General features: G+C 36.3%; 3 protein-coding genes and 2 long non-coding RNA genes across 8 annotated transcripts; 3 read left to right on the top strand and 2 right to left on the bottom strand.

Annotated features, from left to right (window-relative positions):
* Nucleotides 1–3,916: 3,916 nt before the first annotated feature.
* LOC130054119 (uncharacterized) lies at nucleotides 3,917–4,856 on the bottom strand. The gene is made up of 2 exons (XR_008802397.1): nucleotides 4,347–4,856; nucleotides 3,917–4,252 (listed from the first exon to the last, which is right to left on the bottom strand). It is a non-coding gene; the product is annotated as an uncharacterized LOC130054119 (long non-coding RNA).
* A 2,562-nt stretch (nucleotides 4,857–7,418) lies between these two features.
* Nucleotides 7,419–8,156, bottom strand: LOC130054118 (uncharacterized). The gene is made up of 2 exons (XR_008802396.1): nucleotides 8,026–8,156; nucleotides 7,419–7,568 (listed from the first exon to the last, which is right to left on the bottom strand). It is a non-coding gene; the product is annotated as an uncharacterized LOC130054118 (long non-coding RNA).
* LOC125669565 (dynein light chain Tctex-type protein 2B-like) lies at nucleotides 7,762–11,385 on the top strand. Of its 4 annotated transcripts, none has more exons than XM_048904169.2 (3): nucleotides 7,762–8,155; nucleotides 8,774–8,899; nucleotides 10,271–11,385. In XM_048904169.2, exon 3 carries the CDS (start codon nucleotides 10,347–10,349, stop codon nucleotides 10,989–10,991), a length of 645 nt encoding a protein of 214 aa, XP_048760126.1. In that variant the 5' UTR covers nucleotides 7,762–8,155; nucleotides 8,774–8,899; nucleotides 10,271–10,346; the 3' UTR covers nucleotides 10,992–11,385. The 4 variants fall into 4 exon arrangements, with proteins under 4 accessions (XP_048760126.1, XP_048760125.1, XP_056018574.1 ...); XM_048904168.2 differs by having other exon boundaries at nucleotides 8,771–8,899; XM_056162600.1 differs by lacking the exon at nucleotides 7,762–8,155 and adding an exon at nucleotides 8,519–8,599 and having other exon boundaries at nucleotides 8,771–8,899.
* Nucleotides 11,386–11,874: 489 nt separating this feature from the next.
* LOC125668990 (clumping factor A-like) lies at nucleotides 11,875–14,727 on the top strand. The gene is made up of 3 exons (XM_048903436.2): nucleotides 11,875–11,889; nucleotides 12,628–12,868; nucleotides 12,953–14,727. The coding sequence occupies exons 1-3, from the start codon at nucleotides 11,875–11,877 to the stop codon at nucleotides 14,725–14,727; spliced, it is 2,031 nt and encodes a 676-aa protein (XP_048759393.2).
* Nucleotides 14,728–15,967: 1,240 nt separating this feature from the next.
* On the top strand, nucleotides 15,968–16,906 carry LOC125668991 (dynein light chain Tctex-type 5-B-like). The gene is made up of 2 exons (XM_048903437.2): nucleotides 15,968–15,982; nucleotides 16,214–16,906. The coding sequence occupies exons 1-2, from the start codon at nucleotides 15,968–15,970 to the stop codon at nucleotides 16,904–16,906; spliced, it is 708 nt and encodes a 235-aa protein (XP_048759394.2).
* Nucleotides 16,907–21,731: the final 4,825 nt, after the last annotated feature.

The following is a 21,731-nucleotide window of genomic DNA, read 5'->3' as shown; positions in this document are numbered from 1 at the left end:
CTGAAATGTCTAAAAAGCACCTGTTCATCTAACCTCACCGAGACCTGAAATGTTTATGTCGCACCTGATCATCTAACCTCACCGGGACCTGAAATGTCTAGGCCATATTTGTTCATCTAACCTTACCAAGACCTGAAATGTCTAAAAAGCACCTGTTCATCTAACCTCACCGAGACCTGAAATGTTTATGTCGCACCTGATCATCTAACCTCACCGAGACCTGAAATGTCTAGGCCATATTTGTTCATCTAACCTTACCAAGACCTGAAATGTCTAAAAAGCACCTGTTCATCTAACCTCACCGAAACCTGAAATGTCTAGACAACACCTGTTCATCTAACCTCACCGAAACCTGAAATGTCTAGACCACTTGTACTGGTCTTCTGCATTCATTAAGTGGTGTCATATTCCAACATCCTATCCTTGAGACGGTATCAGGAGAGTGGGCGCGTGTTAGTGGAATGCCCCACTTCCTCCGCTCTCCTTTAGGTGACTAAGGTCGTTTCCATAGATCAATCAATGACGTATTTGCTGTTTTTGGTTTTTGTAACGATATTCGTTTTATGTGATGGAGTTGCTAAACCCTGAACCCCGAGAACTGGTGGTTTCTGTTGGGGTTGTCCTTCCCTTACTCAATGGTTTCGGATATTTAAAAGCACTGGAGACTCTCATTTTGACACTGTCAGTTGGTTACCGAAGCATTTTAGGACCACCAAACCTAGGAGGAGGTGTGTCATGTGACTTGCTGGCAAAATTTACCCGAGATGGTAGACAGTGGCAATTAATGGCATCCCTTTAGACCTGCATTACCTTTCGAAAAACGTTTTAAGAGATAATCTGGAACGAGAGATATAAAATCCATATGATTGGTTCTTGTCTTTATATGAAGAAAAAAAACCCACAGTTCATAGTTTTAAATGTACTCTGAATCAATACACAATATATGTATATGATTTCGGTACCTTAGACAGTTTTAAATTCATTTAATGCTAATTTAATGACCGAAAAAGAGTAAAAATAGCTATTTCAGGTTACAGTTTTTGCTTCAATAAACACTCATATACCTTCGTAAAAAAATAATTGTGACATGGCCTCAAATAATGTTTAAAGAAATGATTTGAAATATTATTTGTGTTTTTCGGCATTTCGAAGAAAGGAATTTGATCATTGTTTAGGCATAATTTTTTATCCGAATAAGAGAGCCGGGACAGTTGAGTATCATTACTGCATCAAATGAAGACAAACATGTACAACATCTGATATTGCTATGCTACAGATAACTAGGGGTTAGAACACTCGGGTGGGTCTTGATATTGGAAGTACGCAGGGCTGTTAAAAGTTCCAAACCATACCCGATCATAATACCCATAAGACTTTAATTTTCAATATCAATTGTTTCAAGTGGTAATGGATAGAGAACACATTGGTCCGATTCTTAGACTTTATCAACGAATCCAGGTTCTCCTTCAGGATGCCAAATGTAACAGGCAGCATTATTCTCTGATTTGATTGCTTCCAAACCTCCATGAAATGTCTGCTTTTGATTGTTTCTAAACCTCCATGAAAGGTTTGCTTTTGATTGTTTCTAAACCTCCATGAAGGGTCTGCTTTTGATTGTTTCTAAACCTCCATGAAAGGTCTGTTTTTGATTGTTCCCAGAACCCCACTGGAGGATTGTTATGTAGTATTGTTTGAGACGCGTCTTTCCTTGTTGCTATGGTGAGTAAGTTAACCTTTTTGCAAGACCGGTAGAACATTGGTCTGTCGTGACAGAGGCCCCAGGTTCAGTTTTCAGCGAAGAAAATACGCTGTCTCTATACTGGAAGATATTACACAAAAAAATTGGTGCAAGCACCAAATTTATGGGCCGGATGAATGATTTACTTATTGCATATTTGATAAAGGATCACAGTATGCCTGTGTTTATGAGTGGAGTTTCCAAATTTTGACCAACGAATGATGTTTACAAAGACTCAGGCAATCTCGTGATATTAAAACCACATTAATTATTCTTCGAGTACGTCTTGTTAGGCGGCACTTGAACCGCTTTCGATGTTACTTAAAGTACAATTTATTGCCTTAAAATATGTTCTTAATCAACAAACTGTCAGAGAAGATATTTCAGTTATTGGTTTCATTTCCTCGGGTTCGCTGCTTCAATGACAATACATCTTTATTTTTATGCACCAGATTGAATTACCTTTTTCCGAATAAATGGGTCACATCAATGTGCTGACGTACAAAAATGCAAGTATACTTTGAAATACAGTAAAAAAAAAAAAAATAATAATAATAATAGCCTATTTGTAGTCACAAAATCACAGTTATCGTTCTTGATCCGCGTTAAGATTTACTTCTATGATTGAATTCCTGGTGGTCCGTTAAGATCTTACTTGTATGACTGAATTCCTGACGGCCCATGACTAAACGAGTGTAGAAATCAATGATGAACTGAAAAGATTTCACTCTCAAAAGCTTGCTTTACTGAATAAGTCATTCATTTGTGACATTTTGACTGTGGTCTGGCGATATTTTCATCGTGGTTTTGTCAGTCTAAATTCATTATCTTTGTATTTACATTTCTTATTCTGGCTAGTGATATTTTAATCGCGGTTTGTGATAGTTTAATTTTGATTGAAGTTTTATGATATTTTCATTTGGTTGTGGGTTTTGTGATTTTCTTATGACGACTTGAAGATATTCTTATCATCGTTCTGTTTCACTCAAATCATAGCTGATTGTATGTGGTGGTTTTGTGATATTCTACACCTTATTTCTGACATCGCCATTATGGCTACGTGATATTCGACATATGTATTGTGACACTATTACCGTGGTTTTGTGACATTCTACATGAAAGATGAAGATAACGAACAGTGATCAATCTCATAAATTTCATAAAGAATACAAAACTAAGAGTAGGGCAAACACGGACCCCTGGAAACAACAGAGGTAGGATCAGGTGCCTAGGAGGAGTACACATCCCCTATTGACTGGTCACACCCGCCTTGAGCCCTTTATCCGGTTTATTGTCGCTTTGTGTTGTGTACACCTGGTTTGCTACATATTTCTATTGTGTTTTGTGATATTCTGTATTAGTGTTGTGACTTAGTGACTTTATGACATTATTATATTTACATTTGCAAACTAGTTCATTTCTGGGTGAACCTTCTCAAGGATCAAGAGATCACCCATCACCTATTCGCGTGGTGTATTTGATATCTACATGGCGGACAGTTAGGATTGTAGTTCTAAATTAATCGTTTTTCTAAAATAAAGATACAAGAAATAAAGAACACTGTTAAACAGTCCACTGAGTTATGAACTTAAATGGTACGTGTTACAGGCTTTGGTCATATTACCAACCAAGTTTATATCCCAGTGAACTTTTTGACAGTGTTCTTTAATTTTTAAAGATGCATGTACGCACTGATAATCAGTATTTTTTATAAGTTTTTTTATAAGATGTATTCTATAATGCGAACTATTTATTACGCGTAAGTATGCGGTGGTTGTTTGGCCATGGTATATAAGGGGACGTTTAAGTGGTTATATTTACATTTACCAATGCACTTCCTTATATGACAGTACTAATGAAATCGATGTTCAATTTCGTAGGACATGAATTTGGTCACGTGATCAGTTTGTTCTTGCGTATGAATACAATCACCGCTTCAAAAGTCAGTTCCTGTATTTTCACCTGGGTTCTTGCTTATGCAATGTAGTGGGGGATTTAGACACACCCCCCCCCCACTCTCGCCACAAATTTAAATAATAGAAATAGTGCGAGTAAAATTCCAGATTGGCACCCAAAATGGCTGAGTATTTTGGCTAATACTTGACTTTCACCCCCACCCCCTTTCGTAACCTGGATCCGCCACTGCAATGATATCATAACAGAAACAAACGCAGCCGGATATTTATACAGATTTGATTTTGTAAACAAACAAGAATTTCATCAATTTATAAAAGAGAAACATTAAACATATCATTCTGTTGTTTCATTTTATACAGTTTTAAATACCGTCTTCAACTTCTGCATGGCGATTTTATAAAGTTCTATGATATTGGAAGCGAAGACATGTAGACAGACTTATAAGCCTATTTACTTTATGATGATAAGTTAACCTGTTGCTTCCTGGCAACTTCCATCACGGCTATGACTCGGTATGATCATAAGCAAGGCTTGTTTCGAGGCTCGAAAAATTTAGATGTTCATGTCAGAGAACCGGTGCGAGTCTTCATTAAAATCCTACAACAGAAATTTCTCAAGTGAACAAAAACTCCGTCAGTTCGTTTTTATTTTCTTTTACACACAGTGAAGGTAAATAAAAGACGCAACCTACCTGCACTTTGTCTAAATCTGTCCTACTGTCTTGAATCGTCTCCTGCATGGCTACGTTTACCGCGAGTCCTAACGATGAACATACCGTTGTTTCTTTCCAAAAACCCGACTAAGAACTTAACGTTAACTTGACCCATCATATCCACCATCAATTCTCTCAGATCCTTTGAATTTCTGTCGAAATCTGTGATCAACAAGCGTTTTCAACTTAGTAAGCTAGACCGACACCAGTTTCTCCATCGCTGATCGCGACCAAATCACATCACGGATATAGTTTACTCCGCTCTTCTTGTCGTCATTTCAGTTAACTTTACGCTCTAAATTACCTTTATTTTACACATGTTTCGTCTTTTTTTAACATTTTCAATTAAATATCTCTATCTTATATTCTCTTTTATATTGTTCCTAATTTTTTATTCGATAAAACTCTAACGAACTATATTTTGTGTTCTACGATCGTTATTTTGGTCATCTGCTACATAATCATGGAAGCTCGGTAAGAACACAAATCAAAATAAAAAATATAAATATAAGAAATAAAATCTCATTTTTTAATGTTATTGGGATATGACATGAAGTTGGTACGTGATCAAATCTACTATAACGCCCTTCGGGCGTTATAGGATTTGATCACGTGACCAAATTCATGTCATATCCCAACAACATTCAAAAATGATATCTTATTTCTTAATTATAACAGTGACATTTTTTGTAACATGGTGTTTTTTAATCTAGTTTGTGATATTGTCTTCGTAGTTTTATGATATTCTACAATTGTGTGCGGTAGACTAAGTGGTTAGGTTCGGGGGACCTCGTGTGCGGCCGGTCGTGGTAGACTAGTGGGTAGGTTCGGGAGACCTCGTGTGCGGCCGGTCGTGGTAGACTAGTGGGTAGGTTCGGGGGATCTTGTGTGCGGCCGGTCGTGGTAGACTAGTGGTTAGGTTCGGGAGACCTGGGTTCGATTCTCGATCATGGTGTATCGTCAAACCTGAGACGTTTAACATACATAATCACTTCATCTAAAACTTGTGACGTTTCTGTATGATAAGTGATGATTTTCGAATGGGATGGAAAACGACATTCATATTTTGGATTTATGATTGTATTCTTAGGGGCTCTATTTTCAATGATTTCGTGGGTACTTTTATCATTAATTATCAAATTGAACCATGAACGAAATTTACGAATTATGTGAGGTACTAATTAATGAATCCATATCTATAAATGACGAATGACTAGCACAATGATCAATAACTGTTATGAGTATTTTTGAAATGAAGATTTTTTTTATACATGGATAAGGAATATTTTGAGTGACGTTGACCTTTAAAAATGACCTTCAGTAACCTTTGTCTGTAAGCCATTTCTCTGTTTCTTATTTGTTCGATATATGATCAATACATGTTCAAAAACTGCTGAAATAAGGAACATTTTTCTGATGTAAGGTTTATATTCTGAGTGAACTTGACCTTTCTAAAATGACCTTGGTTCAAAAGTCCCTGTCCCAAGGAGTATTTGTGATCAATTTCTGATGAAAGGTTTACGAGATTTGAGCTCGGTCTGTCGGACAAACACTACGGCGACTATATGCTCTCTAAGCGTGTCCAACTATTATCAACTGGAAATATTACGGAATTATGTAAACTTGGTAAATACCTATATAAATGTTCGTCTAATAGGTCTCAGTTATTATAAGATTATCCTCAGTATCTATCCTGTCCATGTACATCAGCATGATATATTATGTTCTGTTACTATTTCATTATATAAGTTGTTGTATATACTTTATACCTATGAAATGCATGGTTCTTGGTCAATAAACAATACAATACAATACAATGCTCTCCCGAAAAATTTTCGGGGAACATAATTAGAATAGACGTACTATATTTATCAGGATTCATACGCACATTGTATACAACTACAGAGAGTTCATGAGGAAATGGCTATCAAAGACAGAAACATTGAAAATGAAATATAAAGAAACGTATAGCCATTGGATAGCAATGAACGCACCGCAGGAATGATTCTAAATCGGCGTGAGTAGAATCAATAATCGATGTAAATGGCTAGTCAAATACTGGTAGATAACTTACGCATTTGTATTCAAGTATACATTTTTAAAGATATTTGAATTCACAATACTGTTTGATTTTATTATATTTAGCCATTATTTTTAAATTCAAAATTACGTTAAAAGATATACAGGTTTCATTTTAGATTTTTTAAGAAAAGGCAATACGTCTAAGATGACTTTGGTCTACATTAGAGCAGTCAAAAGGTATGCCTTATAAAGACATATCTTAAGGCATGTCTTATAGAGGAACCTTCGTATACCTTCATGGACATCAGAGGTTTGATTCAACAGAAAAAGCCTAGTTTAACAAATGTGATAAATTATGGATATTTCCAGTCTCGATATTTAGCAACACATAGAGTTGTTAATATTGTGAATACGTGTAAACCAAAACAAAAGTATCGAAAATCTCTTATGTGAAATGAAAACCCTTTTTATTTAGTCATTGGTCACTGGGATATCAGTAATAATTTAGACTTTTTTCTGTACCGTTTTCAATAACTCAGGTCGCGTACTACAAACATTTTATCAATGATTTGACTATATGAGAGAGCTTTAATAGTACATTGTTTTCATGAACACCTATGGGATCACTTCTATCCAGATCAATGATTTCCTCGCCCTGGATTGTCAACGCAAACAATGAAAATGACTGCCTTATGGTATCGAGTTACCAGTAAAAACATTTATCTCTTAAAAATCAATTTCTCATTACATATTCTAATTGTGTGTTTCCTGTATCGATTTGCAATTTACATATCTGTAGAATTTGCTTCACTATCCGTCGCAATCAGTCATTTTTTAAAAGTTTTTAGTACAACAAAGTTGAATAGAAATTTTTCCTCTAAATTTTATTGCTGGGTTTCAGGGATTTTGTTTAAATCAACTTAATAATTTATTTTGAAATAATTCATTTTAAGATATTAATAATGCATCGTGCATGTCTCACAATTTCTAATATGTTTTCACATGCTAAGGTAGAATTACGACTTGATGTAAATGGGAAATAAGGCAAGCGTTTTATTACTACATGAAACAAGATACAAAGCATGGTAAAGTTTTGTCAATACAACATATAGGCCTAGAATCCAAACATTGATGATTTCTTTTATATCAGCAATAACTGAGAATCGTTGTTGAAATCACCTGCAAAATGATAATACGATTAACAACATGACTATAAAATTTTATTTAAATTGCGGTTGTGAAAATATTATTCTCCAACAAGCTTTAAAGTACCTGTTTCCAAGGGAAAGAATCTAAAAATGAAAGTCTCAATGCTTTTGTCTTGCTATTATTGTTAGCCTTTAAATCCTCTCTACCTGCTTTTGATATTTTGAAACTGCGATGAAATGCAAGGAATATAAAAGATTACTTAAGTAAGCAAACTGAAGCCGAAATAACGTCTGTCCGTCAACAGAAGATCTCAAGAATGGATTAACAACTTCTTACACTCTCGACAGAGCAACAAACGAGCAAAAATTGCTTTACTGATAATTCTCTTTTCTTTAAACACCAGTCGTCCGAAAGGGAAGATACGGACTGCTCTGATCAATCCCTGACGCTTCCCGAACGCCATTTAAATATCAGTTGTGTAGTTTACCTCAGATTGGCAACGACAAAGTGTCAATGATTGTAGCATCTCTCGACATCACAGACCATCTCTTCTTGGCACGCGCTCTGAAAAATATATCTCTTCGGCGGGTTAACTAAAACTTATCAATTGCATGCAAGTAAGAACTTTTCATTTATTTGACATTTTGAAATATTGCATCAATAGAAATTTAATGACTTCAAAAATTATATACGTATACATGTACTAAGTGTATTATATATATATATATATATATGGTTCCCTTCAATTCTAATCTAATCAAAAGTATCACACAAACTTAGTAATCGTTTAAGTCACGCACAGTCAAAATATTTAACTTGGATTCATATTTTCCAAGTTTGTTAATATACAAAGCTCGCCTTCAACTTTGCTAGATATGATATTTGGTTGTGTTTAAATCCTTAAGAAAGAAATCTAGAATGCGAAACGAAAAAGGTATACATAATACTTGCCATTATTGTATAGGTAATTCATTTGGGGGGTTTAAAACCCATGTCATCTTAAACAAAGATTTCACCAACGAAAAGTGGTCTTGTGCAAAGTTGTCTTCTTGATAAATGAGGTATTTAAAAAGGAAGAAAATCTTTTCTTCAAATATTTTCCTTCCCTAATAATGAAGATAAAAATTGTATTGATTCGAAATTGTTATGTTTAGCTGAATGAAAGCTTAGTCCCCGTTTTAATTCCACAATAACGGTCTTTCAATTCCTATTTTCTACTGGTATTGGATTAGCAGCGTGTCAGGAACTGGGCAGGCCAAAGACATTCGGACCACAGGAGGATTACAAAACACACAAACATTTGTTTTTATTCACAAAAATGAAGCAAAATTCTATGGAAATTTGTATTTGATATACACAAGGTGAGTACAAAAAACTATGACTTCGGGATAGAAATCGTCGTTTTCGTGAAATATATTGTTATTTATATAACTGTTGCTTTGTAAATTACAAGTTTGCCAGCTATATGTGTTGTTTATTACAGTTATGAATATTTAAATATCTGTATATTAATCTAATCTCTTACTTGAACAAACAACTTTCATATGATTTTTATGTATATCTTATTATACATGTACATATAATCATTATGTAAGCTATTAGTTTCTATTGAAAATACGTATTAGTTATTCTTACGAAAGAAAATCGAATCACTTGAATGTACTTAGAAATTCAAAACAATCTTAAGTACTTTAACCAAGATCTAATTTGAAAAGAATTAGAACTTTCGAATCTGTGTTAGTCCTTGACTACACAGCATTAGGATTTTTTTAATTCCTCAAAATCGACCAAAATTTTATACGATTAAGATCTACATTCAAGTCGAGGAAAAGACAAAATAGCTTTTATGGGAATGCAGCATGCTTCGGGATTTTTTCTAGATAAATCGTTGTAGTAATACGCACATCATGGAGAGAAACAAAATGCACTTGTATCATCCGAAACGTTAGAGACGTAAGGAATCCAAAAGCAGATGGGTTATTAGGTTAATATGCAATTAATTTTTTTTCTTTAAAAAAAGCATTGGAGATTTTGTTATATCATCCGAGAGAATGCGATCGTTTGAATTATTTCATGCTCCTATAAGCCCTTTTTTCATGATGACGAGCATGCCTCCTGTCTCCTGTTCTTAACAACGAATCTGACAACAATTTAGGCACAGCCCACAACAAACACGGGCCCTCCGCTCATTCATTCGATAATTGCGTTAATAATAACAAAGTCACTATCGAAGATTTTTAAATTTCCTCTCAAGGATATCGGCTAGATTTGATGATCAACAATAAAGAAATTAGATACCCCATTTTTTAAAACGAACTGCCTCTAAAATATGACTAAGACTTATCAAATAAATTTCATGACTGACATCCATATTTCTAATAGGATGACGGAACAAAAACCATTGAGATTTTAGTGGAACGATTTAAAATTTGTCTAAACAATTTTCTCGCTTGCTGTCTTGACTAACTTTTGTTGATTTGATAAAAGAGTTAGTTAATGGATTATTATGATAAAGAATATTCCATTTTATGGATTTCTGACATTTTATAATGTAAATTTAAATATCCCAGTATACTTACCTTCCCTATTCAATTCCATTCTTTGATTTGAAGAATCAATACTGAAATAAACAAATATTTTACAAAATCAGAAGTGCTACACTCCATTATATCAAGTTAAAAGAATTTTTCATGGGATTTTGTTTGAATAACGTTGACTCTCTACCATTGCAGGTAAACTCATTAAAATCTCTTAACAAGATCACCCCTGTTAGATAAAGTGAGATCTACCTATCCATCCCCTGGCAACATGCTCGCCAAAATGAAAGCCAGCGCCGAGCAGGACATCGAGAAGAAGACTCCTGATCTCAAACCAGTGCTCATTACTGAGCGGAAGTTCAGCGTGTATGATAAAAAGGAAAAAGACAATGTCACGGTCAGCGACAAATCAAGGAACAGTATTACTGTTCCCGCCAAAAGGGTGCCACCAAAGGTACCCCAGCCACGCGGTTCGCTTTCCGGCATGTTGGCGACCAAAAAGTTCTTCAAACGGTTATCAAAGAAGCAGAGAGCGGCGTCAACTGTTTCAGTTCCAGCAAAACAATATGAACCGACATATCGCATGGAACCAAAGGTGCACTATAACGAAAAAACAGTATATGACATCGTGAAAGAACTCATTGATGAGAAATTAGAAGGCATGATTTATAGCAAAAAGTATTCCGGAAACCTTACCAAAATCATAAGCAACCAGATCAAAGAGAAAGTGAAAGCGCTGCACTATGATCGGTACAGGATAGTATGCAATGTGATGTTGGGAGAGAACCGGGGAGCCACTGTGCTGGCTACAAGTCGCTGTGCGTGGGATCCAAAGACCGACAATTTTACTTCATACTCTTTCCAAAGTAAACATCTATTTTGCAATGTGTCCGTGTTTGCGGTGTACAAGGAATAGTGTTTTGTTTGTTTTCCAAAGTAAAAACATTTGGACGGGCGATATTTGATTTTTTTTTTAGATCAAGACTTTAAAAACTGGTTTACTTTCCCGTGCGTTGGTGAACAAGATTTGTTGACCGTCTTTTATCTCAACATAATGATATTACAATCCATATATAGATTTAGTATATTGTATATTTTGATAAATAACTCTTACTTCTATTATTACTACAAACTGTTCATATAATATGACTAAATCATATTAAGATCTTAATATTTTGACCTACTGCTTCTAATTATATATGAGGTTATTCTAATTTTTTGCCTACTCTGCACTGTACATTTTATTTTCTCCTTCTATTATACATGCAACCATTGATTCATATTTAATAAATCGTTTTACGATTTGAAAATGTTGACCTGTTTTGTTTTTCACAAAATGTTTTTAAGACTGTTCTTATTTGTTTTTACTTGGTAATGGACCAGATTAAATTGCAGGTGTTTTAATTAGAGTTCAGCCGAGTTTACTACTTAGATATAGGTCTCGGTTAGTCCGGGTGTCATATTATATGCCCAAATGTTGATTTTTTAATAACGAAGGCACTTTTAAACAGCTTATAAGGCAATACAAAGGTTGATTAGTGTCAACTCTAAACTTTTAACTCGTGTTTTTTGAAAATTTACCAGCACATTCATTAAATTAACCATTAACAGAGACAACCGATTGGAAAATGCCATTATCGGTGTCGCTCTCCTGGCATTATCAAGATAACTCTCAAATTCTGTTTGCATTGATTTGTCCAATATATAAAGGACTGATAGGACATATATGTCTGATATAAAGGATGATGGGAATGTGCAACTTTCCGATTGTAAGAAGCATTCTATATTTAGCAAACGTCATGCCGACAGAGCAAGTCAGAGAGAGAGAGAGAGAGAGAGAGAGAGAGAGAGAGCAACGGTGGTATGGTGAAGTCGTGCATCTGTTAGTTTTTACCATACACATTGTACGGTAAAAAAAAAAGTATAGCGTGGAAACTTTGAGGCTTTGATTGATTGTTTGTTTCACGTCCCGTCGAGAATTTTTTTACTCATGTTAAGACGTCACCAGTTGTAGGTGAAGTACCTCATTTAAATCTATGCTTAGCGCTCAGGGCCGTAGCTGCGAGGGTTCTTTATCATGCCAATGCTTGTCGCGACACGGAACCTCCGTTTTTTTTAAGTTCATATCCGAAAGACCCGTGATTCTCACTTCTAAATACTGAGCGTTTGGCGAAGGCGCAATCACTACCTATGTTTACGTCTTAGGTTTGACGTATTCTCTTTAGAGAAGTAGAGAGGCATAGCCTTCATCGACTTCTCTTCGCAAGCATTCATGTTTTGATTCTGGAAAACATGTAAATGCCGGAGTCGGTGACGGTTTATACTTCGACCGACGTTTCGACTCAGATGTGCCTGGATTTACGCAATAGACAAGTTGTTTTCAAACATTTAACAACAATGCACAAAACCGTCACAAGGAAATCAAAACTTACTTGCTTTTAATCCATTTTCAACATAATGGATTAAAAGCAAATAAGTGTCGATTTCCTTGTGACAGTTTTGTGCATTATTGTTAAATGTTTGAAAACAACTTGTCTGTTGCGTAAATCCAGATCCGTTTTAACAGTAACATCAGTAACAGCGAAACTGACACAGAGGCTACCAGTAACAGCGAAACTGACACAGAGGCTACCAGTAACAGTGAAACTGACACAGAGGCTATCAGTAACAGCAAAACTGACACAGAAGCTATCAGTAACAGCGAAACTGACACAGAGGCTATCATTAACATCAGTAACAGCGAAACTGACACAGAGGCTATCAGTAACAGCAAAACTGACACAGAAGCTATCAGTAACAGCGAAACTGACACAGAGGCTATCAGTAACAGCGAAACTGACACAGAGGCCATCAGTAACAGCGAAACTGACACATAAGCTATCAGTAACATCAGTAACAGCGAAACTGACACAGAGGCTATCAGTAACATCAGTAACAGCGAAACTGACACAGAAGTTATCAGTAACAGCGAAACTGACACAGAGGCTATCAGTAACAGCGAAACTGACACAGAGGATATCAGTAACATCAGTAACAGCGAAACTGACACAGAAGTTATCAGTAACAGCGAAACTGACACAGAGGCTATCAGTAACAGCGAAACGGACACAGAGGCTATCAGTAACAACGAAACTGACACAGAAGCTATCAGTAACATCAGTAACAGCAAAACTGACACAGAGGCTATCAGTAACATCAGTAACAACGAAACTGACACAGAGGCCATCAATAACAGCGAAACTGACACAGAGGCTATCAGTAACATCAGTAACAGCGAAACTGACACAGAAGTTATCAGTAACAGCGAAACTGACACAGAGGCTATCAGTAACAGCGAAACTGACACAGAAGCTATCAGTAACATCAGTAACAGCGAAACTAATACAGATGCCATCAGTAACAGCAAAACTGACACAGAGGCTATCAGTAACATCAGTAACAGCGAAACTAACACAGAGACGATCAGTAACATCAGTAACAGCGAAACTGACACAGAGGCTATCAGTAACAGTGAAACTGACACAGAGGCTATCAGTAATATCAGTAACAGCGAAACTGACACAGAGGCTATCAGTAATATCAGTAACAGTGAAACTGACACAGAAGCTATCAGTAACATCAGTAACAGCGAAACTGACACAGAGGCTATCAGTAACAGCGAAACTGACACAGAGGCTATCAGTAACAGCGAAACTGACACAGAAGCTATCAGTAACATCAGTAACAGCGAAACTGACACAGAGGCTATCAGTAACAGCGAAACTGACACAGAGGCTATCAGTAATATCAGTAACAGTGAAACTGACACAGAAGCTATCAGTAACAGCGAAACTGACACAGAGGCTATCAGTAACAGCGAAACGGACACAGAGGCTATCAGTAACAGCGAAACTGACACAGAAGCTATCAGTAACATCAGTAACAGCGAAACTGACACAGAGGCTATCAGTAACAGCGAAACGGACACAGAGGCTATCAGTAACAGCGAAACTGACACAGAAGCTATCAGTAACAGCAAAACTGACACAGAGTATATCAGTAATATCAGTAACAGCGAAACTGACACAGAGGCTATCAGTAACATCAGTAACAGCGAAACTAACACAGAGGCCATCAGTAACAGCGAAACTGACACAGAGGCTATCAGTAACATCAGTAACAGCGAAACTAACACAGAGGATATCAGGAACAGCGAAACTAACACAGATGCCATCAGTAACAGCGAAACTAATACAGAGGCTATCAGTAACATCAGTAACAGCGAAACTAACACAGAGACGATCAGTAACATCGAAACTGACACAGAGGCTATCAGTAACAGTGAAACTGACACAGAGGCTATCAGTAACAGCGAAACTGACACAGAGGATATCAGTAATATCAGTAACAGCGAAACTGACACAGAGGCTATCAGTAATATCAGTAACAGTGAAACTGACACAGAAGCTATCAGTAACAGCGAAACTGACACAGAGGCCATCAGTAACATCAGTAACAGCGAAACTGACACAGAGGATATCAGTAATATCAGTAACAACGAAACTGACACAGAGGCTATCAGTAACATCAGTAACAGCGAAACTGACACAGACGCCATCAGTAACAGCGAAACTGACACACAGGCTATCAGTAACAGCGAAACTGACACATAAGCTATCTTATGTAATTGTAACTGGGTCAGGGCAAGGCTATGGTACGGAGTATTTTTTTAAAGGAATTTATAGGGAAACTGATAGTCTTAGGCACCAATTTACAATCTGTAAAATTCATATGCTAGCATCCTCATGTAGTATAGAACCAGGTTGCTGGTAGCTTGCTTCTAACTTGACCTCTGGGTAACAGCCTTTTAAAGATGGATGCAGCTACAGTGTATTGAGTTGTCCAGAAGCAAACGTTATTGAACCATTACGGGATACAAGTAACTACATGTATGAGTTCTGTAGCATCTTGTCAATAATATATACACGTACATGCTGTAGTATAGACAATATCCGACTGGAAACTCTCTTCAAACATTTATGATTTTACACAAAGTGGGAACAGGTCAAAGAATTATTTTGAATTGGATTTTGATACTTCTTTTCACAATTTTTATATGGAACAGATTCTAACATTCCTACTATAGATGTTATCAGTAATATAAAAGAAGCTTACTATCACCGGCTAGGAACATTTCGGGGCGGGAAAGGTGGTTGTGGCGGTGGGGGGTCCTGTCCTCTTACACCTATATAGTTCAGAATTTCAATTATGACCAGCAAGATAGATTATGGATCAACAATAGACGCCAGTCTTACTAATCCAAGTGACAAAAGTCCAACACACGAGATGATGGGGTAAATTATTCGGATATTCATGTAGTACCTCCTCGTTAGTTCAGTGCAGTAGGTATAGATCAGTGCAGTTGGTATAGATCAGTGTAGTTGGTAGAGATCGTGTCAATAGTAGCTGAGATATCATTTGTTCTATTCTTCCAAGGAACACATCCTGACGCACGTATCATGTGCCAAGGTAGTGCATCTCATTTAAAGTACGAGTTTCACTTTTTTGTACCAGTGTCTAGATTGTCAGATTGATCCACATTGTTGTTAGAAATTAGGTTTTGAAATTCAACCAAATTTTCGTCTAAAATTGAAGGTATGGTCAACTGAAGTTAGCACCATCTAAAAAGAAAACACTGCTTTAAAACGTCTTTAAATGAAAGAACTCTTTCGTGGAAATTTGAATGGTTTTATTTATAGAATATGACAAAAAACAAAATTAAGAATATAATTTCCAAGTACAAAATACATATTTAAACCAATTCTATAACATATGTAACTGTATTTCGCGCCATTAGCCATCTTGATTATGCATATATTGAGCCCCAAACTTTTAAAAGTATAAAGAGGGCCAATGCAGGGTATTAATGTAAGATTGCGGATTAACCGTTTAATTCTAAAACCCACTGTATTTGGTTAATCCCAACCTTGGTATCTAAGAATAAAACTGGGTGACATTACTTAGGCCGGGTACAGCTGTTTAGGGTACCGCCTGGTCAAAGATCACATGTCATAAAAGCAGGACAGAGAAGGGAGGAAGGAAGAAAATTCACACTTTTCACACCCGTCGTTTTCATTTATGTGATAAACATACATCCAGGACTCTACGGTGGAGAATATGTCGAAATACAGAAGGACATTAACAGCTCCCTCGCGAGACTCATACGAACACTTGGAAACATTAAAACCTTCTGTGAGTATATCCGAACCGATGTTGAAAATACCTATACAAGAGAGAAAGAAGAGCGTTGCAGCCGAAACGATGCTGAAGATACCCTTTCATGAGAGAAAGAAGAGCATTGCAGTAAACAGAGGGTCGAGTGGATCTACTAGTATTCACGGAATTGTGGGTCGTTACGCTAGACGCTTGTCGTCCAAAGCTCAGATAAAGAGGGAGGACACACAGGGGTCGTCTTTAAACCTACCCTCGGTTTCTTTCAGACAGGAACCGACGTACAAGATGGAGCCCGACATGAAATTTTCGGCGAAATCCGTGGAAGAAATCATAAAAGACACTCTAAACCGCAGACTGCAAGATTACAAGTACGACAGCGAACAAACGCCTAGTTTGGGGAAAATTTTGAGTGCTGACATCAAAGAGCGCGTAAAACGGTTAAACTTTGACAGATACAGGATCGTCTGCATGCTTGTGATTGGTGAAAACCGAGGACAATGTCTTCAAACGTCTAGCAGATGTCAGTGGTATCCTAGTACTGATTCATTCGCCTCCTACAATTACAAGAACCATAGCGTCTTTTGCTCCTGTACGGTTTACGGCATATATGCTGAATAAATAGAGAGAGAATATGTCTGTTGGTAAACTCGCCTTTACCATCTGATAGGGCTATATTAATGGTATATCTGTGGCAGCGTTAATAACCCCAAAATGACCATCATCACCCCCTCTCACCTGCCATCTTCCATTTGTGGTACCGCCATGTTAGAGGGAGTATTGTTCTCAGACCTTGAATTTGATAGAAAATCCTGAAGTGAATTTAATCCTTTTGTGATGGATCTATGCCATGTACCACAGTCTTTAAGCAAGGTACATTATAATGTGGAGAGAACAATGCAAATGTTGAACTACAGCGTTCATATAGATATATTGCAGGCGACAGAATTGGACTTTTTGTAAATTTTGAAATACACTAACTATAAAATATCATATAGTATTGACCCTCATTTTTCAATAAAATCATTCAGTAGCATAAACCGTGTTTGTTGATTTAAGTTAATTGACCAAAGACGTCAATCTGATTGCGTTTAAGAATCGAAATCAAGTTTGAAACAGTGCATCATAATGATTATGGGATTAACTTTGGATCTTGAAGTCTATAACCAGCACAAAACACGACTTCAAACAATTTTTATGGATCTCCTCGTAATACGACTTATTCTTAATCCTTTCTGCGTTTTTGTTCAATGTAACGTTAACTTTGTTCCACGTTTCTCTTGGCAACTGGTGATTTACAGAGCGAGACAGGAGCTACCAGAGTTATTCTTGTCAATTTAAAAAAATAGAAATCAATATTCTTCATTAATATATTGATTGTAAAGTTGTTTTATCTTTTTCAAGAAGAGGGTGAATGGTACTGGATACAAACCTGCACGGTTATATATTATTAAGCGTTCGGTTTACAAGCGTTCGGTTAACATTGATTTTGTTCTCTTGAGTAATGGAAATATCGATGATTCTCAGAGCCTGTTGCAATTAATTTCAAAAACAGCAATTATACCATATTACAGAGGGTTCGAATTATTTCCGCAATTGTTCTAGAGTTATTTATCTTACCATTGTTAATTGTGATATCCAAATATATCGTGCCACAGCTGGATATTGTGACATTATGACACATTTAAACACAAACATTAAAATTATTTTTAAAGTCGGTGGATATCAACAACTGATACTCGTTTTAGAAATGATAAAGTCCATACATGCTATTTCACTTTTGTAACATATATTTATAATTATCTATAGATTGTTTTATCAATGTGCACAGTGTATTTTCGTTCAAATTTTCGTAATGAAACAACATAGATCAACAAATATTGTTTGTCGTCATTTTATGAAACACGATAAGAAAAACCATTAAGAGCAATAAAGTATTTATCCCCTCATATGTCCACCCCTTGTGATTGTGAGTTAGTGCGATAATGGGGAATTAAAGGACAGAGTTTCTAAGGTATGAAAGGGCTCCTTGAATTTAAAAATATTGAGTGTGTGAAATTTAAACCAGCGAAAGAGTTGTACTACAAAAACATGCATGTACACGATCGCGCTTTGTTGTTAGAGTACGAGAGATTTATAAACCTTATACCATTCATATAGAGACCGGTCACTCTAAAACTAAAGAGCGCTTTTAAAAAAGAATATGTAAACATCTCTTTGCTTGATATTTATATTCTGTCAGTACAAGCAGAATTTTCAAATGTGAGGCTACCCCTTATACCCTGAAATTCGCCATTATTGAATCCCCCTTATACCCTGAAATTCGCCATTATTAACCCCTCTTATACTCAGAAATTCGCCATTATTGAGTCCTTCCTTTATACCCAGAAATTAGCCATTAATGACACCCCTTATACCCAGAAATTCGCCATTATTAACCCCTCTTATACCCAGAAATTCGCCATTATCAATCTTGATGTTTGCACATTTGGAATCAGCCCACAAATCTGTATCAAATTTCCAAACTTGAAAACCGTTTTTTATTTCCAATCCTTAGTTAAATATTTAATTAAACTATATCTTTGTTCACCAGAACAAACAGTTTTGAACAAACAGTCTCACCAGTTGAAGCACCTGCGAAATAATGGGTTGTATGCTAACTAACAGCGCTCTTTGAGGTGTGTGTACCATAGCCAGAAAGGTCCCCGTGCACTTTGAGATTAGCACTGTGCATTACTGCACGTTATAGGATTTATTCTTCGAATAACAATAGGTCAAATCAATTACTTTAAAGCTGATCTTGAATACTTCCGTGCAGATTTTCCTCCCATTTAATAATAGAAAAGAAAAAGCTAATGGTTAATTTGCTAGAGGATTACAATTTTAAGTAAATATATGTATGTGCAGAACCATGCAGTCGTGTTCTTAGGAACGGGAAATAACCCATATTTGGTACAATACCTTGTTAACAGGTATCAGGTAAATGTGATAATTATCACACCTGGCATACAGAGTGCAGTACTTACTTTTAGATAAATACATGTACATGTACTTGTATTCGAATTGTTTAATGCATTTGTATTAAGCAGGTACGATAGACCCGTAATGTTATAATGAACTGTCTGGGAAAGAAATGTGAAAAATCTCAGACTGTTCTGCACCGGCCTTAACAAGTAGAATCTCCCCTAAAATTTTCTTCCCCAGAAATCTGGCAGAGAGTATGATTTTCCACAGAAAACTAGGTCTTGATTGCAATTTTTACCCACGAATGTTCCGAAGTCAGTTTACCGGGAGGGGGGACTTTGTCGTAGTTTTAAGTGGAATATCCCTTCTGGCAACTGGTAATCCTCCCCCTTCCTGTACCTCTATATACAGGTATCCCCTTCCTGTACCTCTATATACAGGTATCTCTCTGTATCTCTATATACAGGTATCTCTCTGTATCTCTATATACAGGTATCTCTCTGTATCTCTATATACAGGTATATTTCTGTATCTCTATATACAGGTATCTCTCTGTATTTCTATATACAGGTATCTCTCTGTATCTCTATATACAAGTATCTCTATATACAGGTATCTCTCTGTATCTCTATATACAGGTATATTTCTGTATCTCTATATACAGGTATCTCTCTGTATCTCTATATACAGGTATCTCTCTGTATCTCTATATACAAGTATCTCTCTGTATCTCTATATACAAGTATCTCCTCTCTGTATCTCTATATACAGGTATCTCTCTGTATCTCTATATACAGGTATCTCTCTGTATCTCTATATACAGGTATCTCTCTGTATCTCTATATACAGGTATCTCTCTGTACCTCTATATACAGGTATCTCTCTGTATCTCTATATACAGGTATCCCCCTCTCTGTATCTCTATATACAGGTATCTCTCTGTATCTCTATATACAGGTATCTCTCTGTATCTCTATATACAGGTATCTCTTTGTATCTCTATATACAGGTATCTCTCTGTACCTCTATATACAGGTATCTCTCTGTATCTCTATATACAGGTATCTCTCTGTATCTCTATATACAGGTATCTCTCTGTACCTCTATATACAGGTATCTCTCTGTATCTCTATATACAGGTATCTCTCTGTACCTCTATATACAGGTATCTTTCTGTATCTCTATATACAGGTATCTCTCTGTATCTCTATATACAGGTATCTCTCTGTACCTCTATATACAGGTATCTCTCTGTATCTCTATATACAGGTACCCCCTCTCTGTATCTCTATATACAGGTATCTCTCTGTACCTCTATATACAGGTATCTCTCTGTATTTCTATATACAGGTATTCCCTCTCTGTATCTCTATATACAGGTATCTCTCTGTATCTCTATATACAGGTATCTCTCTGTATCTCTATATACAGGTATCTCTCTGTATCTCTATATACAGGTATACCTTATCTGTATCTCTATATACAGGTATCTCTCTGTATCTCTATATACAAGTATCTCCTCTTTGTATCTCTATATACAGGTATCTCTCTGTACCTCTATATACAGGTATCTCTCTGTATCTCTATATACAGGTATCTCTCTGTATCTCTATATACAGGTATCTCTATATACAGGTATCTCTCTGTATCTCTATATACAGGTATCTCTCTGTACCTCTATATACAGGTATCTCTCTGTATCTCTATATACAGGTATCTCTCTGTACCTCTATATACAGGTATCTCTCTGTACCTCTATATACAGGTATCTCTCTGTATCTCTATATACAGGTATCTCTCTGTATCTCTATATACAGGTATCTCTCTGTATCTCAATATACAGGTACCCCCTCTCTGTATCTCTATATACAGGTATCTCTCTGTACCTCTATATACAGGTATCTCTCTGTATCTCTATATACAGGTACCCCCTCTCTGTATCTCTATATACAGGTATCTCTCTGTACCTCTATATACAGGTATCTCTCTGTATCTCTATATACAGGTATCTCTCTGTATTTCTATATACAGGTATCTCTCTGTATCTCTATATACAGGTATCTCTCTGTATCTCTATATACAGGTATCTCCTCTCTGTATCTCTATATACAGGTATCTCTCTGTACCTCTATATACAGGTATCTCTCTGTATCTCAATATACAGGTACCCCCTCTCTGTATCTCTATATACAGGTATCTCTCTGTACCTCTATATACAGGTATCTCTCTGTATCTCTATATACAGGTACCCCCTCTCTGTATCTCTATATACAGGTATCTCTCTGTACCTCTATATACAGGTATCTCTCTGTATTTCTATATACAGGTATCTCTCTGTATCTCTATATACAGGTATCTCTCTGTATCTCTATATACAGGTATCTCTCTGTATCTCTATATACAGGTATCTCTCTGTACCTCTATATACAGGTATCTCTCTGTACCTCTATATACAGGTATCTCTCTGTATCTCAATATACAG

The sequence above is a fragment of the Ostrea edulis genome, chromosome 4 (genome assembly GCF_947568905.1).
Source record: "Ostrea edulis chromosome 4, xbOstEdul1.1, whole genome shotgun sequence".
Lineage (NCBI taxonomy): Eukaryota > Metazoa > Mollusca > Bivalvia > Ostreida > Ostreidae > Ostrea > Ostrea edulis.
The sequence above is the reverse complement of the archived record's forward strand: the minus strand, read 5'-3'. Positions and strand labels throughout refer to the sequence as shown.